Source organism: Artemia sp. Qi Xiang Cuo, chromosome 4 (assembly GCF_049724085.1).
Source record: "Artemia sp. Qi Xiang Cuo chromosome 4, ASM4972408v1, whole genome shotgun sequence".
Taxonomy (NCBI): domain Eukaryota; kingdom Metazoa; phylum Arthropoda; class Branchiopoda; order Anostraca; family Artemiidae; genus Artemia; species Artemia sp. Qi Xiang Cuo.
The window spans coordinates 86247470-86266788 of NC_142797.1; the positions used below are offsets into that span (position 1 = coordinate 86247470).

Genomic DNA, 19319 nt, shown 5'->3' on the forward strand with positions numbered 1-19319 from the left:
GGCTAGTTGTTCACCAACCACTTTTGACTATTACATAAGGCACTTGCCCTTTCAATTTCCAATCGAAGAGTCTTGTTTGAAGTTTCTACGACAACGCCTTCTATAAAAACCTTATGTGCCCCCAGGGCATAACTTAAAACCCTTGCCCTGAGGGTTTTGGGGGAGTGTCCACCTCAAAAACATATTATCTATCTGGAAATCAACTACGCTGAACAAAATGGCTATTTCAAAAATTTGATTGGATGTGTTTGGAGGAATGATGGGCGTGGGGGGGGGGGCTAGTTGCCCTCCAATCACTTTCGACTATTAAAAAGGGCACGTGCCCTTTGAATTTCCAATCGAATGATCCTTTTTTGAAGTTTCTATGACAACACCTTCTATAAAAACCTTATATGCCCCCAGGGCATAACTTAAAACCCTTGCCCTACTGAGAACTACGCTGAACAAAATGGCTATCTCAAAAGTTTGTTTGGTTGTGTTTGGGGAAATGAAGGGCGTGGGGGGGGCTAGTTGCCCTCCAATCACTTTTGACTATTAAAAAGGCCACTAGCCCTTTGAATTTCCAATCGAATGAGCCTGTTTTGAAGTAACTACGACAACGCCTTCTATAAAAACCTTATACGCCCCCAGGGAATAACTTAAAACCCTTGCCCTCTGGATTGTGGGGGAGTGTCCTCCTCAAAAATATATTTTCTATATGGAAATCAACTACGCTGAACAAAATGGCTATCTCAAAATTTTGATTCAATGTGTTTGGGGGAATGATGGGCGTGGGGGGCAGTTGCCCTCCAATCACTCTTGACCCTTAAAAAGTGCACTAGAATTCTCGATTTCCATTCGAATGAGCCCCCTTTGAAGTTTCTACGACGACCCCTTCCATATGAAGTGCCTCTGGGAAAAAAACAATAATAATATTAATAAAACATTGGAGCCGTATGGCCTTTACTATAGGCAACGCTATAGCGTTGCCTCTGATTCCAAATATATAGAAGTCATTAAGCATAATATTACCCATCCAAAATTATGACCCTGAGAGAATTTGCCTGATTTCGAAAAAGGAGATAACACCCCCAATAACTCAAGGGACCTAAGTGAAAATCACACCATCAAATCCAGCATATCAGAGAACCATACGGTTGAAGTTTCAGGCTCCTATATAAAAAATTATGGATTTTTTTTTCAAAAGAATAAAGATCACCGATGAGTGTTTTTTTTTCAGGGGTGATCGTATGGTGCTACAAGATCCGGATAGGGCTCATTAAACGGAAATCAAAAGTTCAAGATCCCTTTTTAAGTGACCAAAAAGAATGGAGGGCAACTAGCTCCCCTCCAATGACCCTTTTTTCTCAAAGACATCTAATCAAAGATAGCCATTTCATTCAGCATAGTTGAAAGATCCAATAACTATGCCCTTGGGGAAGACATAACCCCCTTAGTCCCTGGGAAAAGGGCTGTAAGTTACGCAACTAGCCCAGTGTTCACACACCGCATTCATTATCAGGAAATATACGGATACTTTTTAGGGGGTAATTTTTGGCCCGGAAGGGGACCTTTCACAGGAAGAATTTTCTGTGGAGAGGGAAGTTTTCAGGAGAAAATTTTGAGGATAAATTTTACACGGTGGGAGGGAAAGGGATTTCCTAGCATGATTTTAAACATTGTCACACATTGAATAAAATAACAAGTTTTCTCAATTGGAAGTAATTAGCAACATTAAAACTTGAAATGAACAGAAATTATTCCGCATATGAGCTAACTACCCTTTACTCAACCCTTGTTCTTAACGTTAAACTTTGACTTTTCGTTACAATTCTTTGCCTCACTCTTTACGCGAAAATTTGACTCTTTCTCACAACTCTATCTTTAAAACAACAAAAATTTTAGCGTAAAGACCGAGGAGTTGAGGAGGGGACAGCCCCTTTCATATACAGAATAATTTCTGTTCGTTTTGAGTTTTAATGCCGCTCCTTACTTTCAGTTAAAATTTTTTTTTTTTTTATTTAATCATCGAAAAGATACAGTATGAAAAGACATTAAATTGCATAAAGAGCAAAAAACTGGTAGTTGCAAAAATATTTGTATATATTTTAACAAGGGATTACAATAGTTCAAAACCTTATAGAAAACCCAAAAGTTGGAAGCTTAGTAGATATTGTTGTTAGAAATCGGACTTGCTTTAATAATTAAATATTTTTGAAAAGACTGCAGTATGAAAAGACAGCAAATTGTCTGCGGTTGGAAGACAAGCGACAATGAGTATCCATATATAGAAGCCTGCCGCGTGTCTAGTGCCGAGGCCTAGCGGCTGGTAATTGCAAAAATATTTGTCTACATTTTAAAAAGGGATAACAACAATTCAAAAACCTTAGAAAAAAACCGAAAGTTTGAAGCTTAGTAAATATCGTTTTTAGAAATCGAACTTGCTTTAGTAATTAAATATCTTTGGAAATACCACAATATGAAAATACAGCAAAATGTGTCAAATTGTCTGCGGTTAGAAGACAAGCGACAATGAGAATCCATATATAGAAGCCTGCCACGTGCCATATATATATATATATATATATATATATATATATATATATATATATATATATATATATATATATATATATATATATATATATATATATATATAAGAACTGCCTTTTGGTTATAAAACAATTTCTACTTCCATCCTCCTCTTGTCTCTCCCTTAAGGCTAATTCTGTATTTATCCGAAGGCTCAATGAGAGCTGAGATCTTTTGGCATTAAAATGTACCCTTCGAGGTATCTACTTCTCTCCCTAGCTACAAAACAATGAGAGAACCCCATTGCAGAAGTTTTAGTTCCTTTTTAAGTTTTGTAGTTTGTCCATTGCTTACATATAGTGTTTGTTTGAAGGGATCTTTTGAAGGGGGGGGAGTTTCTGGAGGATTTTTCATGAGAAGAAAATTTTTGCACGGAGCGACGGGGGGCAAGACTTACACATAAATTCTTCTTTTCCACTTTTCTGAACACTTCTTAACTAAATTAACAAATAACAGAGCTCAAACAAAATATTCAACCTTGGAAAACCCTATTTTCCGCGAGAGAGTATTTTCCAGGGGAGAGCTTTTCCATGGGAGAGGGGGGGGGAAGTAAACGCCTAGACCCGTAGACAGTGACAGGGTGAAGGGAACCCCCATTAACATAAAAATAAGAGAAATTAATCTGGCTTTAAGAGTTTGTGACGTTCGATTTTCTTTGTTTTTGTGACAACAAAACAGAGATTTCTTTACTAATCATCTTGACAGTCATTTATATCACGACTTTAAAACCCAAACAATTCCAACAAGGTTGAATATGTAAAGATTCTTACTTGTGTTTTACCCAATGTAAGTATGGCGGTTGAGTTGCACGAGAGTTCAGTAATACGAGGGTACAGTCTCAAGGTGGTCCCGTTGCATGGTGGTTCAGCTGCAAGGGTAATCCAGTTGCGCGGTGGTTTAGTTGCAAGGGGGCTCAGTTGCACGGGGTTTGGTTAAATAGGATGGAGTTGCACGGGGGTTGAGTTGCACGAGGGCTCAGTTAAATGGGGTTCGGTCGCACGAGGGTTCAGTTACATGGGGGTTCACATACAGTGGTTCAATTGCTTGGGGCTCAGTTACACGGTGGTTCAGTTGCAATGGAACAAGTTTTTACTCAGTTTGACTTTTGCCCTATTTCAAATTATTGCGCTCATTTCTATCGTTCTTTTACAAGGAATACCATTTACAATTTCAAAATACAATTTATTTGTATTTAAAATTGTATGACAGTTTTTTTCTTGAAGTATTTTTTGTGAAGCCTTTTCACCCCTATAGTCCCGATCGTGGTTAACCCCCGAGAGCATTATTGCAAATACAGGGAGAGGGAACTCCCCAGAGATGGATCCAAAGAAGCCCCTTCTATATATTATTTTAGGGCACACAGGCCCCTTCCTTATCTCAGAGAAAAATTCTTTACACCCGCCCCCCCGACCCCGTTGGTTGGACCTGTGTTTACAAATTCCTGAGTGAAAAGTATATTATATGGCTTGATTTCCTTCAAAGTTAGAAAATTCCATTTATGTCAGGACAAGCAGTCTTTCATACCGTTCATTTTCAGAAATTAATTAAAAAAACTTTTTCCATAAATAAGTTTTTCAAAGAAAAGTAAAGAACTCCATTAAACAAAAAATGAGCAAAAATAAAATCAAATAATCTACCAAGCTAAGTAAAGAACTCCAAGAAAAGTAAAGAACTCCATTTAACCAAAAATGAGAAAAATTAAAATCAAATAATCTACCAACCTCGAAACTACCACAACTCATAATCGATAAATAAATTAAACCCAAAACGAACAGAAATTACAAAAAATAATCGAATCAAACTCAAAATGAGCAGAAATTAACATGAGTTGGGCGCAAAACCCCTATGCCTTCCCAAGGCCAGAACAAAATTTGCACTTTACTGAAAACAATATACATGTTTTTACTTTTATAATTTTAATAAATCAAATAGTTCTAACATTTCGATTGCTAAATTTCATTATATGTATATTAAACTTGCAAAGCATATTCATTTATTTTTGTTTAGTAAATTGAAAATTTTTTCTGGCCTTGGGAAAGCATAAGAGTTTTATGCCCAAATCACGTTAATTTCTGCTCATTTTCAATTTGACTCCGTTAATTATTGTGATTTCTGTTCGTTTTGGGTTTCATTTATTTATCGATACTGATTTGTGGTAGTTTCGAGCTTGGTAGATTATTTGATTTTATTTTTGCTCATTTTATGTTTAATGGAGTTCTTTACTTTTCTTTGAAAACTTATTTGTGGAAAGTTTTTTTAATTAATTTCTGTTCGTTGGGGAAAAAGAAAATAACACTTTACATCTATTCGTTTTTTAATACATTATAGTTTGGCCTGCTATGTGTATGCTAGAGACAAATTTTCAGCAATTTTCAACAAAATACGTCATTTTAAAAATCTGGACACAAATAGTACTGTTTAATTTAGTTTCATACCTCCTCTAGTTCACCTGAAATGGGAAACTTGAAACCATTCACAAAAAAATCTGTTTACCATCTTTGATAGCTTGGATACACTTACACAATTTTGATTTGGTTAAATTTTAAGAGCAGAAGTAGCCTCGAAAGTTTGAACATAATACCCTCAGTCGTTCTTGGGATACTGCTGAGATGCTTCAATGGGAATTAGCATTATCACATTGCATTTTGATTTAATCTTAAGGCAACATTTAGTTTTTAAACATAATGGGCAAATGGGAGGGAGGAGGTTTGTATAAAACCTCCTCAAAAACATATTTTCTATTTGGAAATCAACTACGCTGAACAAAATGGCTATCTCAAAATTTTGATTGGATGTGTTTGGGGGAATGATTTGTTTGGGGGGGGGGGGTAGTTGCCATCTAATCACTTTCGACTATTAAAAAGGGTACTAGCCCTTTGAATTTCCAATCGAATGAGCCTGTTTTAAGGTTTCTACGACAACGCCTTCTATAAAAACCTTATATGCCCCCAGGGCATAACTTAAACTCCTTGCCCTGAGGGTTGTGGGGGAGTGTCCTCCTCAAAAACATATTTTCTATCTGGAAATCAACTACGCTGAACAAAATGGCTATCTCAAAATTTTTGATTGGATGTGTTTGGGGGAATGATGGGCGTGGGGGGGGGGGGCTAGTTGCCCTCCAATCACTTTCGACTATTCAAAAGGGCACTAGCCACTCCAATTTTAATCGAATGAGCCCTTTTCGAAGTTTCTACGACGACTCCTTCGATACGAAGTGCCTGGGTATGGAGAAAAAAACAACAACACATTGTGCCCACATCGTTCTTTACTTAGCGCTAGCGCGCTGCCTATGATAGCGCGAATAGAGACAAAAAAAAGAAGGGAGAGCAAACAGAACAGTTAGGCAATTTAAATAGTAATAATAATAGAAAAGAAAGAACTGTCACAATAAATGAATTTGTAGCAAATCTGAATCGTATGCAAGGTAATGGAGTTGGAAATTCAGAGGACAGCTGTCTTCAATCTAAATCCAAAGAAAAGAAGAAAGGTTAGTTCCCTGGAGCGAAATTAAAATACACTGTTTCTGTCAGGTTTAATCGGTTATTTTAACCCTTTTACCTCGCTCTCTATCTCTATTCTAAAAGGAACTGAGTTGATTTATAACTGTCAAGAAAGCTTTATAGAGACTGACAAAGAAGATAACCTTTAAAAGGAAAAGTTTCCTCCAAGGAAACATTATCACCCTATTTTATCTGACATTCCTTGAGAAGACTTTTATAAAATTAAAGTTCACTTTACAGAAAACTGTCAGAAAAACATATTTTCAGAACGAAAAAGCTACAAAATCAATATTCAATAGGAATATGAAAATTTAATGGAATCTCATACCATGTCAAAAACAAATGTTAAATGTACTGAGTTTTTTAAACGGTCTACAGCCGTGATTCCCAATTTGGGGAGCAGGCCCCACCGTCGGGGCATGGCAATATTTCGGTAGGTCATAGGCCGGACATGCACCCTTTGGCTGATTATACTTTAGAGCTGTAATTCAATCAAACAGTGTGTGGTAACGGACTGTCAAGTAGGGAGCGACCAGGCTCAATAGTAACCAAAACTCTAAAAACGGAATTTTGATACCAATAGCAGGGTTCGGACAGGTCGGTTCGCTTCAAATTATAGGCTTTGTCCTATTTTCATAGGATTTCTCGGGCCCAAATATAGGCCAAATATAGGATTCGGAAGTCCTCGGGATCAGATCTGTGGTAGATGGCCTGGGATGCCTGGTCACATAAATTCGTCCTTTCCCAAGTTTTTGCATTTATTTATTTATATATTTTTTTTTCAAATACAAACAGTGCAAATAGTAGAAAACAGTAAAAAATCAGATACACATACTGTGCCAACGATTGACTGATACAGGTAAAACATTTGGAATCACTCTTGCTGCTTCTTGGGCATCAATTTCGATATGAGGTCAGTTTTTCTCTTTGCAAGAGACTGCTCCATTCTCGCAGATTCCACCATCTGCTCTCTTTCACTTATTCTGGATTTCCCAGCTCCTTCGAGCAAAGAAACAGCTAGGGCAATGTCTATGGAGCTCTTGGACTCAATAGCCTTCTTCATTCTATCGGTTGCTTCCTGAAGTAGAGTATCTGCTACAGTTCTCTTTTCTTGCTCTGATACTCTTAAGTTTTTTTTCCTTTTGCTTCCCAGGTCTTCTATTTCTTTCTTTTTGTTGTGGACTTCCTGCAACTTCCGCTTGTTGTTCTCTTCGAAAGCTGCTTCGAAAGCTGTCCTCTTCGAAAAATTACGTTTCAAAGTTGGACATAGCCCAACTCACTGAATTATGTAACAGATACATTATTAACCTTGTTGTTAATTGTTATTCTGTTTAACGACGAGAGTGACGACTTTGTCATCAATTTAGTTATTTCAATATTTGTTTTCTAATTGAATCACAGAATAGAAGACAACATTTTTATTTCAACACATTTACACACAAGCATAACAGACAGCGCACATTTCTAGTTGCGTGTGCAATCAGAACTCCAGCGCTGCAAATACCACAAAAACAGAGACGACCCGACTTAAAATAACTCGTCGGAAGAAAAAAAAATTATAATTAGCAAACGGCAATACTCTTACAGATCGACCTTTCAGATTTTTTTAAAAACCTCTTAACCGGTCGTGTATCGCAATGATCGCGGATATAAGCTGGAACTGAGTTCCAGTCTAGTCCAGTATACCGAATGCTGAAATACGCTCTCGACGTCGGACGAATTTCACGCAAAAAAAAATAATCTAGGAGGCGTCGGGTTATTAAAATAGTGAGAATTAGTTGGGAAAATTCCACAAAGATTCAAAAGGCAACACCAAACAATATTTGAAATAGAAATCAAACGAATTTGTTCAAAAGAAAAATCCCGCAAGCCCCATCTATCATTATTTTAAAAATTATCCTCACCTAAAATAGTGATATTATTTATTTGTATATTACTTATTTTACAAAGTAATATATATATATATCATAATAAATAATAAATAGATAATACTGTGTAATAGTAATATTAAATAATAAATAATTATAAAATAATACTAATTAATATATATATATATATTATTTATTATTATTTTTTATATTATTTATTCATATATAATGATAATTATTTTAAGAGGTTTTTAATTTAATTTCGAAGTATCAGATGATATTTTCATCTAAGATTTATAAACAGATGAAAATATAAAAACAGGCAGCAATCTTCATTAATCAGTTCTTTGTTCTTTTGTCTTCTTTTTGTTTGTTTTTTTTTCTGACAAGTTAAACTTCTCTGTTTTAACAATCATGTGCGTATCAATATTTATTTGGATAAGACGTTTTTTATAGGCTTTATTTTGTCATCATTAACCAATTCAACTAAAGACACTTTGGCGTCTTGCATTGATATATGCTCATCTTAAATTGGTACATACACATTGGATATATGTTTATCTTAAATACACAACTATAAATATACTCAAGGTAATGTAGAATAATAACTGTAATAATGATTACTATTATTAATATCCAATCACATATTTCGCTACTTGACCTCCAAAATATATATAATACATACTACATAACTAGGGATCGTTATCATAAATCAATGAATAGATCACAATATAACATGTAACCAGAATTCAATATATATATATTTTGTTTATATATAAATCCAGCGGTATCCTCTAAGAAATTATTTGCAATTCTTCTAAAGCCATTTGTATTGTATTTAAATAATGGTGTTTTTTTAATCAATGATGTTTGAAAATGTGTAGCCTGAACATGGGAAATACATTTCTGCTGTCTTCACTATTGCTCCTCAAGAAGCTTCTCGTAGTACATCTCCGACCTTAATATATACAGAACCAAAACAATTAAGTAAGTGCAGATTGTTTGCTTTTAGTAGTGAAATTTGAAAGACTTCCCACTTAACTTGGATACAAACCACTTTAATTCTATTATAGTTTAATTTAAGAGGAGACAGATGTTTTCCCATAGAAATGGCTAAACATAGTCCAAGGAGAAAGTCCTCGAGATACTGTCCCAAAGACAAGATAGATGTTTCAGGAAAGACAAATAGATAATTACCCCAAGTTTTCGAATATTCACAAAAGGGCTGTATCCCTTTTGGAGATACAGCCCTGAGACCGCCTCCCATGCTCTTTTTAGCTACTTGTCCCTCATCAACCCCCAAGGCACTGGATCCCCTTTCTATACAAGAGTCAAAATGTCTAATAACTAGGCCTCTTGGGATGACTTGACCGCAACAGCCCCTAGGACAAGAACCAAAAACTAACCGAGTTGTATGTTGTTTATATATACGGTTTATTATTGGAAAGGGGAGGATGTTTGATCCTGAGTGTCCAAAATGACTAAAGTGGTCCTGAGTGTCAAGGTGTCAAACTTTCAGGAAATGTTGAGGGGGAACTTGACCTAAATCAAAACACTTTGTGCATACAGATTGTCAAAAGGGCGTATCTGCAATATATCAGGAACAGCTACGGGTATTAGTTTGAACTTCCAGGGAAAGTTTAGGGGGTATTGAGCTAAATCAAAAAATACTTTAAGCATCAAGGTTATCCAAAGGGCACATTTGTAATATTTCAGAAACAGCTAAAGGTATAGAGCTCAAACATGCAGTGCCCGTTGAGGGAGATTTTAAACTAACTCAAAAGACATTATTCGCATTAATGTTGACAAAAGGGCATATCTGCAATATCTCAGCAACGGTTGAGGACAGTAGGTCGAAACTTCCAAGGCATGCTGAGGTTGAACTAAATCAAACGACACTAACACTATGCGAATCCAGGTTGCCAAAAGAATGTATCTGTAGTAGCTTTGAAACAACTACGAGTATCAAGTTGAAACTTCAAGGAATTTGGCAAACTGCTAAGGGTACTAAGTCGAAAATTTCAAGGAATCCTGAGGGTAATGATGAACTTAATCGAAAGACAGTATGCACATCCAGGTTGTCTAAATGGCGCATATACAATATCTCAGGAACCACTAAGGGCATTAAGTTGAAGCTATCTTTCGAAAACGCTGCCTTTTACTTTTCTTGTACATAAAACTTTGTATAAAAGCATATTTCATTTATTTCCGTCAACTACTTCTTAGTTGCTTTTTAGTTGTTCCAAAGAAGAAGTGAATTAAAATACAAAATAAAGGTGTTTAAGTTGTAAAGTAATTTTGGTCCAAGTGTACAATTGTTGTCCAAAGACGTTTTAATATCAGACAATGGAACTTATGTAATGCAACGTTGCCTAGGCGCGAGGCCGTACCCAGAGGGAGGGGGGTTAGGAGGGTTTGAACCCCCCGCCCCGGAACGCGGAATGTTTGTCTGACTCGTAAAAACGTAACAAAAATGGATATAAACAAATTTTGTATGTGCCCCCCCCCCCCCAAATTGTTTTTTTGGAGTATAACTCCCTCCGAAAAAAGTCCTGGGTACGGCTTTGCCCAGGCTGATAGGTTAGTATAACCATGTTGCAACTAATCACCTGAGAATCCTTTTTTGGAGGTGTCCCTACTGCAAATTTCCTGGGGAGATAGTCAGTAGGAGAAAATAAAAACGAGTAGTCTTTACTGAAAAAAGGCTACCGAAAAAAGGTAAGCTTTATCTGGACCAATCCCCCTCCCCCCTCATCTACATAAAATCTATGGCAACCTGGTTCTTCTAAGTATGTTTGTAACTGCCACACAGATAAACTTCCTCTAAAGCAACTTTAAAGAGAAGAATTTCCCCCTCCCGCCTGCGTAAAAGCTTTGGTGGCTTAATGTTGGTATTGGAAACAAGCTTAATTTGATTCTAACAGGGTTTCTCTCTATCTTTTTTTTGGTAGATATAGAATATTCACAGCTAGAAGGAAAAAAAACTCTAGAACAAAATAAAATATTGTTAGCATTTTAACACTAAAACAAACCTTTCCACTGTTTTCATATATAAATAGCATATGCCTTTGTCCTCACGTACAGTAGCATACTGACTATTCGCCAACGGACAGGTGGCTCTGTTACAAAGACCAGTTAAGTTGTATTCATTTCTACAGAATGTCTGCGTTTTTGTCCTAGAAATGAGGGGATAAAAAGAAAATGAGGTATGAACGAAAAATTGAAAGAAAAACAAACTAAAATGATTACATGAAATCAGCAATGCAGGTACGGGAGAGGGCCTTCACCATTGTGATTGGGGACTACACTAGACATTACCTGTGGGCCTCCAAATTTGTAAAACACTAGAATATTTCAATATTAAACACAGGATGCAAATACTTCCAACCTTTCAAGAGACACAGCGGGGCCCGGTATGACAGAATATTCCCTTAGGGGATAAGGTTAATATTTAAGTAAAATACGTAAAATATTTAAGTAAAATATTTAAGTAATGAAAATTAATATCTAGACCAGCACTTTTAAATCTTCTATGAAATCCGACTGTCAGATTATTCCTGATAGGAATTAAGGGAAAGGGGATTACTCCCAAGATACAATATCGAAAATGTCAGCCAGGCCCACTAGCTAAGGTTTAGATGCCTGCGAAAATGGCAGGTACATTAGCTTTTGAACTTTTGACCGCTTTTCTGCCTTCTTTATTACAAAATTCATGGTTTTCTGTCATGATCTTATGAAGCAATTTTCGAGTTACCGGATGAAATTTAGAATTATTATGAAGACAAAAATAACTAAAATAGATTATTACAGAAAGATCGATCAGTTTAATTGACAAATCAACCAGGCTAGCCAGATCTAACTAGGCCTAACTTTGGAACTGCTTTATATACAATGTATTTACATACATTTTTTTTTTGGGGGGGGGGAGAGTTAGTTGTAGGGCTGAGGGAGGAGTGGGTGCAAGGGGTGGTTGTAGTTGTATTTTGATGGTGGTTATTGTCCTGGGGGAGGGGAGAAGATGATTGATTTTTTTTTCAATTGATTCATTAGTGTAGTGTGTTTCTAGGAATGTTTATATAGGTAATCGCTAAGCGTTAGCAAAAAAAAAATGTTTTTTCCCTGTCGTAGAGATTTATATATCTAATGGTTTATGCTTTTGTTATTTTTGTTATGTTAAATAAAGTCAAAATCACATACATTGTGAATAGTTTGCACACAAACAAAATTTGGTTGGAGGAAGAATGAAAGTACTTCTCAAATGGGAAAGGTATCTAAAACCGCTGAATGCGTTTTTATGCATGTATGTGTGAATCAGTAGATTGTACCGATAGCAGATCTTTACGCAACAAAGTAAGTTTGTTCATTGATCATAATTTCTTATAGGGAATCGTTATAGGGACTTAATGTACCAAGAATATCAAAATAAAATATTTTCAAGTAAAAATATAAAAAAAAATAACAAACAAAAACAAAAAAATAAACAAAATTTGCACTTTACTGAAAAAATATAAATGTTTTTACTTTTATAACTTCAAATAATATTATAAATCAAATAATATTAATATTTTGATTACTAAATATCAGTATATGTATATTAAACTGACAATGCACATTCATTTGTATTTTTTCAGTAAAGTGCAAATTTCGTTGTGGCCTTGGGAAGGCATAGGGGTTTTGCGCCCAACTTATGTTAATTTCTGCTCGTTTTGAGTTTGACTCGGTTAATTATTGTAATTTCTGTTCGTTTTGGATTTCATTCATATATCGATACTGATTTGTGGTAGTTTCACGACTGGTTGATTATTTGATTTTAATTTTGCTCATTTTTGATGTAACGGAGCTCTTTACTTTTCTTTTAAAAACTTGTTTTTAGGAAAACTGTTTTTTCATTAATTTCTGTTCGTCTTACATTTAAATAGCCCTTTCATGGAAAAAGAAAATGATTCTTGAAATCTTCTCGCTTTTTAAGACTTTGTAGTTTGGACTGTTATATGTATGCTGTAGAAAAATTTTCAGCAATTTTTAACCACATACACCCTTTTAAAAATCTGGACACAAATAGTACTTTTTAATTTAGTTTCATACCTCCTCTAGTTGACCTGAAATGGAAAACTTGATACCATTCGCTAAAAACTCTGTTTACTTTCTTTGATAGCTTGGATAAATTTACGCTATTGTGATTTGGTTAAATTTTAAGAGCAGAAATGGGAGGGTTGGCGTGGGAGGGTGGGAGAGGAAGGGGGATTAGTTGCCCTCAAATCACTTTTGGCTATTAAAAAGGGCATCATCCTATTCTATTGTAATCAAATGAACTCTTTTCGAAGCTCCCACGACAACTATTTTGGTACGAGGTGGCGTGTTCTAAACAACAACAACAAAAAATGATATATAATGCCCGCTTCGATCTTTACAATAGAAATATCAAGGCGTTTAATCACCTTTGACTATTAAAAAAGGCACCGGGCCTTTCGATTTCCAATCGAATGAGCCCTTTTGGAAACGACAACGCTTTCTACAAGCACCTTATATGCCCCCAGGGCATAAATTAGAACCCTTACCCTAAGGTCTGTTAGGGTGGTTGTCATCCTCTAAGACCGAATTTCCAGGACTTTCAACTACGTTAAACAACATGGCTATCTCAAAATTTTGATCGGATGTGTTTGGGAAAATGGTGGGCGTGAGAGGGGCCGTAGAAGCTCTCCAATCACTTTCAACTATTAAAAATGGCCCTAGCACTTTCAATTTCCAATCAAATGAGCCCTTTTTAAGTTTCAAAAACAAAACTTTCAATAAAAACCTTATACGCCCCCAGGGCATAACTTAAACCCCTTGCCCTGAGGGCGGGGGGGGGTGTCATTTTCAAAGACTTAATATCCAGAACTTTCTACTACGTTGAAAAACATGGCTATCTGAAAATTTTGATTGGATGTGTTTGGAGAAATGGTGGGCGTGAGAAGGGGGTTAGTTACCCTCCAATCACTTTTGACTATTACAAAGGGTACTAGCCCTCTCAATTTCAACTTGAATGAGCCCCTTTTGAAGTTTTTACGACAACTCTATCATTAAAAACCTTATATGCCCCCAGGGCAGAACTTACAACCTTTGCCCTTGGGGCTCTAGGGGGTTTGTCATCCTTAAATACATAATTTCCAGAACTTTCAACTGCGTTGAACAAAAGGCTATCTCTAAACTCCGATTGAATGTTTTTGAGGAAATGGTGGGCGTAAGAAGAGGTCTACTTAATCTCCACTTGTTTTCGAATATTAAAAAGGGCGATTTCAGTTTCTAGTAAAATGAGGCCTTTATGAAATTTTTATAAAAACTTTATATATAAACTTTTTATGACCTCAGGGCATAACGTACAACTCTTACCCTGAGGGCTGTGGGAGGGGGGAAGGGGTTGTCATCCTTAAAGACCTAATTTCCAAAACTTTCAACTACGTTGAATAGAATGACTATCTAAAATATTGATTGTATGTATTTGGAGAAAAGATGGGCTTGAGAGGGGGGTTAGTCTTCAAATCACTTTTGACTACTAAAAAAGGCACCATCCCTTTGAATTTCCAATCGAATGAGCCCTTTTTCAAGTTTCTACAACAAAGATTTCAATAAAAACCTAATATAACACCAGGACATAACTTATAACCCTAGCCCTGAAGACTCTGGGGCGAGTGTCCTGCTCAAAGATATATTTTCCTGTACTTTAAAATGCGTGGAAAAAAATAGCTATCTCAAAATCATTATTGGATGTGTTTGGGGAAATGGTGGGCTTAGAAGGGATGCTAGTTGCCTTCCAATCACTTTCGACTATTATAAAGGGCACTAGCCATTTCAATTTCCAATCGAATGAGTCCTTTTTGAAGTTTCTACGACAACGCGTTATATAAAAACCTTGGATGCCCGCTGGGCATAATTTACAACCCTTGCCCTGAGCGCTGTGGGGGGGGGGGGGGGGGTTGTCATCCTAAAAAACCTAATTTCCAGAACTTAAAACAACGTTGAAAAAAATGGCTATATTAAAGTTTTGATTAGATGTTTGGGGAAAAGTTGGGCGTTAGAGGCGGGTTAGTTGCCCTCTGATCACTTTCGACTATTAATACGGACACTAGCCCTTTTAATTTTCGATCGAATTAGCCTTTTTTAATGTTTCTACAACAACGCCTTCTATAAAAAAGCTTAAAGCTTATGTGCCCCCAGGGCATAACTTACAACCCTTGCCCTAAGGGGGGGGGGACTGTCCTCAAAGACATAATTTCTATCTGGAAATCAACTACGATTAACAAAATGGCTATCTCAAAATTTTGATTGGATATATTTGGGGGAAGGAAGGGCATGGGGGGGCTAGTTTCCCTCCATTCATTTTCAACTATTAAGAAGAGTACTAACTACTACAATGTCCAATTGAATGAGCTCTTTTTAAAGTTTTAATAACGATTCCTTTGATACGAAGGGCCCGGGTATGGAGAAAAAAAAAACACATTGTGCCCACATCGTTCTTTACTTAGGCAGCGCTCTCCTGCTGCCTATGATTTCAAATATATAAGTTTCATGAAGTTCGTAACTTTTTTTTGTACTTTCGAAATAGCTATTTATTCTAATTATTCTTTTATTTAATCTCCACCAGGGATGCAGGCCTAATTTAAAGCTTTGATGCTCATATGCCCAAGAGTTTTTGCTGCTCCATTTTCCGGAAAGTCCCCGAAAATGTTGGGATAGTAGAAGCACTGAACAGAACGCAACTGATGAATCAAAAGTAATGAAAGAGAGAGGGGATACCGAACTCTCAACTACCATTCTTAGGAGACATCTGACAGTTTATAAGTGGCCACGGAGTTCCTGTATTGTTTTAAATCATTTTTCTGTGAACAGGCAGCAGGGTTTTGGAGTGTATCTGGCACTTTGAGAATAAATCACATCAGTGCAGTTTTGTTAAGAAAGAAATCACTCAGTGATAATTTATTGCTATCCCTGGTACTGTGTGCCCCTAGGTTCGGGCCTAGTGGGCCTATTGGTAAAACCAGGCCTGCAGAGTTGTACCAATTCAAACAATCAGATTTCATTTAAACTGTCCTTGGTACTTTAAATTACCTGACATTTACTAACTTTAACAATATTTATATTAAAATATAAACAAAAAATATTAACAAAATTTACAAATATTAACAATATTTATATTAAAATATTAACAAAAAAGTTACGGTATATTTTTTTTTTTTTATTAACAAATGGGTCAAAAAAACAACAACATAAAAATCTCCATATAATACTAACAAAACAAAACTGCATGTAATACCAACAATATCAAAATAGGTCCCGACGCATATTAGCGAGGCATAAAAAATATTAACAAAATTTACAAATACTAATAATATTTCTATTAAAAATATTAACAAAAAATATTATAAAAAATATTAACAATATTTATATTGAAATATTAACAAAAAAATTACGGTATAAAAAATATTAACAAAATTTACAAATACTAATAATATTTCTATTAAAAATATTAACAAAAAATATTATAAAAAATATTAACAATATTTATATTAAAATATTAACAAAAAAAATACGGTATAAAAAATATTAACAAAATTTACAAATACTAATAATATTTATATTAAAAATATTAACAAAACATTTTATTAAAAATATTAACAAATTTTACAAATATTAAAAGTACCATGCGCAGAGGCAGATGAAGAAAAGAAAAAACCGAAGTGAAGAAAAAGCGCAGCACAAAATAAGACATGACTAATAAACAATTTTTGATGTTATTTTATGCCCCTGGATAATGGAATATGAGCAGATACATTTTCAACAAAAGAACTTGCAAAACCGTATTCAAGGGAAGGGCTAGGGGTTTTGACCCCCCCCCCCGAATTATTTGTTCGATTCTTAAAAACGTAATAAAAATGCATAAAATACATTTTTGATGGGTTTTTGTCCCAGGCGCAATAGAGGCCAGCGACTACTGATGCAAAAATTAAAGGGAAGGGGCACAAAAGTACTTTACAGATGCGGGATGGGGGAGGAGTGTCTCAGACCCTGAAAAAACATTTTAGGCATGTATGCGTAGTGCATACTAACAGATTGGTCAAATGTCATACTTGAAACTTCAACGTATAAGCTTCATCATTTAGCATCATTTGTGACAGCGATTACTTCATGTCTCAAGTACCATTTTACAATGGACTTTGGAAACATCAAAAAAGATGACGGAAAAATATCGTTTTTCATCCAATAGAAAAGATGGTGAAAACATCCGAAAAGAAAATTTGATAACATCCGACTTCAGCGAACAAAAAAAAGGGTAGAATACAAACTCGAGTAGAAAGAAATCCATCTAGTGTCTTAAGACCCGCATCAATAAACACAAGAACATCTTTTCTATAGGCCATAAAGAGCAATTATTATCGCCTCTTGAATTTCACAGGGTGTTAGGCCGAAACTGCAAAAAGCGTTTTAAGACCAAAAGACTAAGAAGACAATAAAAATTCCACCAGCAATGACATGATGCATTACCAGCTAATTGGCAAAGACCCAAAATGTGATGTTATTTAAATACAAATTCATATATACTAAGAATCTTTTCTTCCTTTAAACGTGATAAGTGTTTTAGTTTATTTGGTGGTTTTGATGCATTGACAGGTACAAAAACATAATTTTGGAAATATAAAACATACAAATCACAGGAGGACTCAATGTAGGGTCCCTGCTGAAATTATTCAAGGATCATTTAAATAATTTACTAAATAATATAATCAGAGTTGTACATCGAATCCCTATAAATTATCTTATCGTTTGATCGTTTGGGAAAAACTGTTTCTTTCCCATAGAAGTAGCACTAGTAAAGTTATAACCCAGAGCTTACCAGTTTAGCAATTTCTCACTCATCTCAGGTCATATATTGAATTACACTAGGACAACCTTTTCACTAAAAATAATTTTCTTTATAACTCCAATATAAATTCTTATCCTGAATTCAAATAAATACTCAAAAATTTTCCATTACCCAACATATTGCGTTTTTTTTTATTCTTTTAGAAAACGAAGACAAATTTCAGAAAATTGAGAGTCTTCCATTACAGTTTTGAAAGTGCTATAATTCAATAATATGAATCAGCCATGACTTATGTGTATTGATTTTGGCAAAATATTTAATGTTTTTGAGCAATTTTTACAATCATTGAGTAAAAACTTTGGGCAATAGAAAAATCCTTATGCTATTGCACTTCAAATTTAGAATACAAATTCCTTTAGCATAGTATATAATAGCATATAATTTAGTATATAATTTAACTTTAATTAGTACATAATTAATATTTAATTATTATACAATATAATTTAGCACATAGTATATAATTTAGCATACAATATTTACATGTTTTTAGTTTGAGTTAGTTATTTCATGGGTGAAATAACTAAGGAAAATATATTTTGTCATTTCACTAGTTTTGAATAAGATTTGGATATTTTGTTGGGATAATTTTTGAAACCAGATTTATAATTGTGATTTTCCAAGTAAGTGAATATTTTTTTTCCAGTTAAGAAGAGCCATATACTAGGAACCAGGCGTGTCTATTGGATGCGCACGCGCTGATTGCGTGATTTTTGGCCGCGCAGCGTTGCCATTCTTGTTTGTGAGTTTGGTTTTCGGGCGCGAAAAAAAAGGTTAAAATCGGCGTGTGTATATGTTTATGTTTTTTCTGAATTAGTGAAGTCCTGTGGACTGCGTGGATCGCTTGGGACCAAGCAGAAGAGGGGAGAGAACCTGCCGGAAGCGCCGTATTGGTACCTGCCGGTTAATTAGCCTTAAATTGCAGGGAACAGGTGAGCAGGTCTCGACGCTTCCCTTGCTCCCGGTCATCTCTTGCTCCTGAGGTTTCCCTGATGTTTCCTTGATGTAGATGGCGGTGAGAGCGCTTTGAAAAAGCTGCCTCCGACTTCTTAGTTTAGCTAGTCCAGTGCTATTTTTATCCGGATTCCCGCTGTGATAGTGAAAGTAACCAAAGACTTGCTGTTCCTGACTTTGCTTAGTGCAATCATCATGCAAATTAAATATGAAAAACCGGCCCTACTGAAGATTCAATCACCAGACTTATCAGTGGCACCATCTACCTTTTGTAACTTGTTGCTATTTGGACTCTTATAGAAACCACCAGTGCGCACTGAGATAGCTCGCTACTTAGAGCCACCAGAGTGCTCTCGCTTATCAGACTGCTTAAATACGTGAACCCACCGTGGCAAACGAGGAGGAAAAAGGAAACGCCAAATGAGAATCCCGGTGCATATCTCCCGCAGGAGAAAGACAAAGGACCGGCTGACGAGGACGAGTAACCTAGTCGTAATCCGTTGCGCTCCTCCTCACGATACTCCACCC

General features: G+C 35.6%; 1 protein-coding gene across 1 annotated transcript in view; it reads right to left on the minus strand.

Moving 5' to 3' along the window:
• Positions 1-19319, minus strand: part of LOC148953577 (protein MAK16 homolog) — a 124578-nt gene that overhangs the window by 90157 nt on the left and 15102 nt on the right. Inside the window, exon 3 of the mRNA XM_089087739.1 lies at positions 10972-11115. Coding sequence (XP_088943865.1) covers positions 10972-11115 — 144 coding nt within the window. The remainder of the gene's footprint in view (positions 1-10971; positions 11116-19319) is intronic.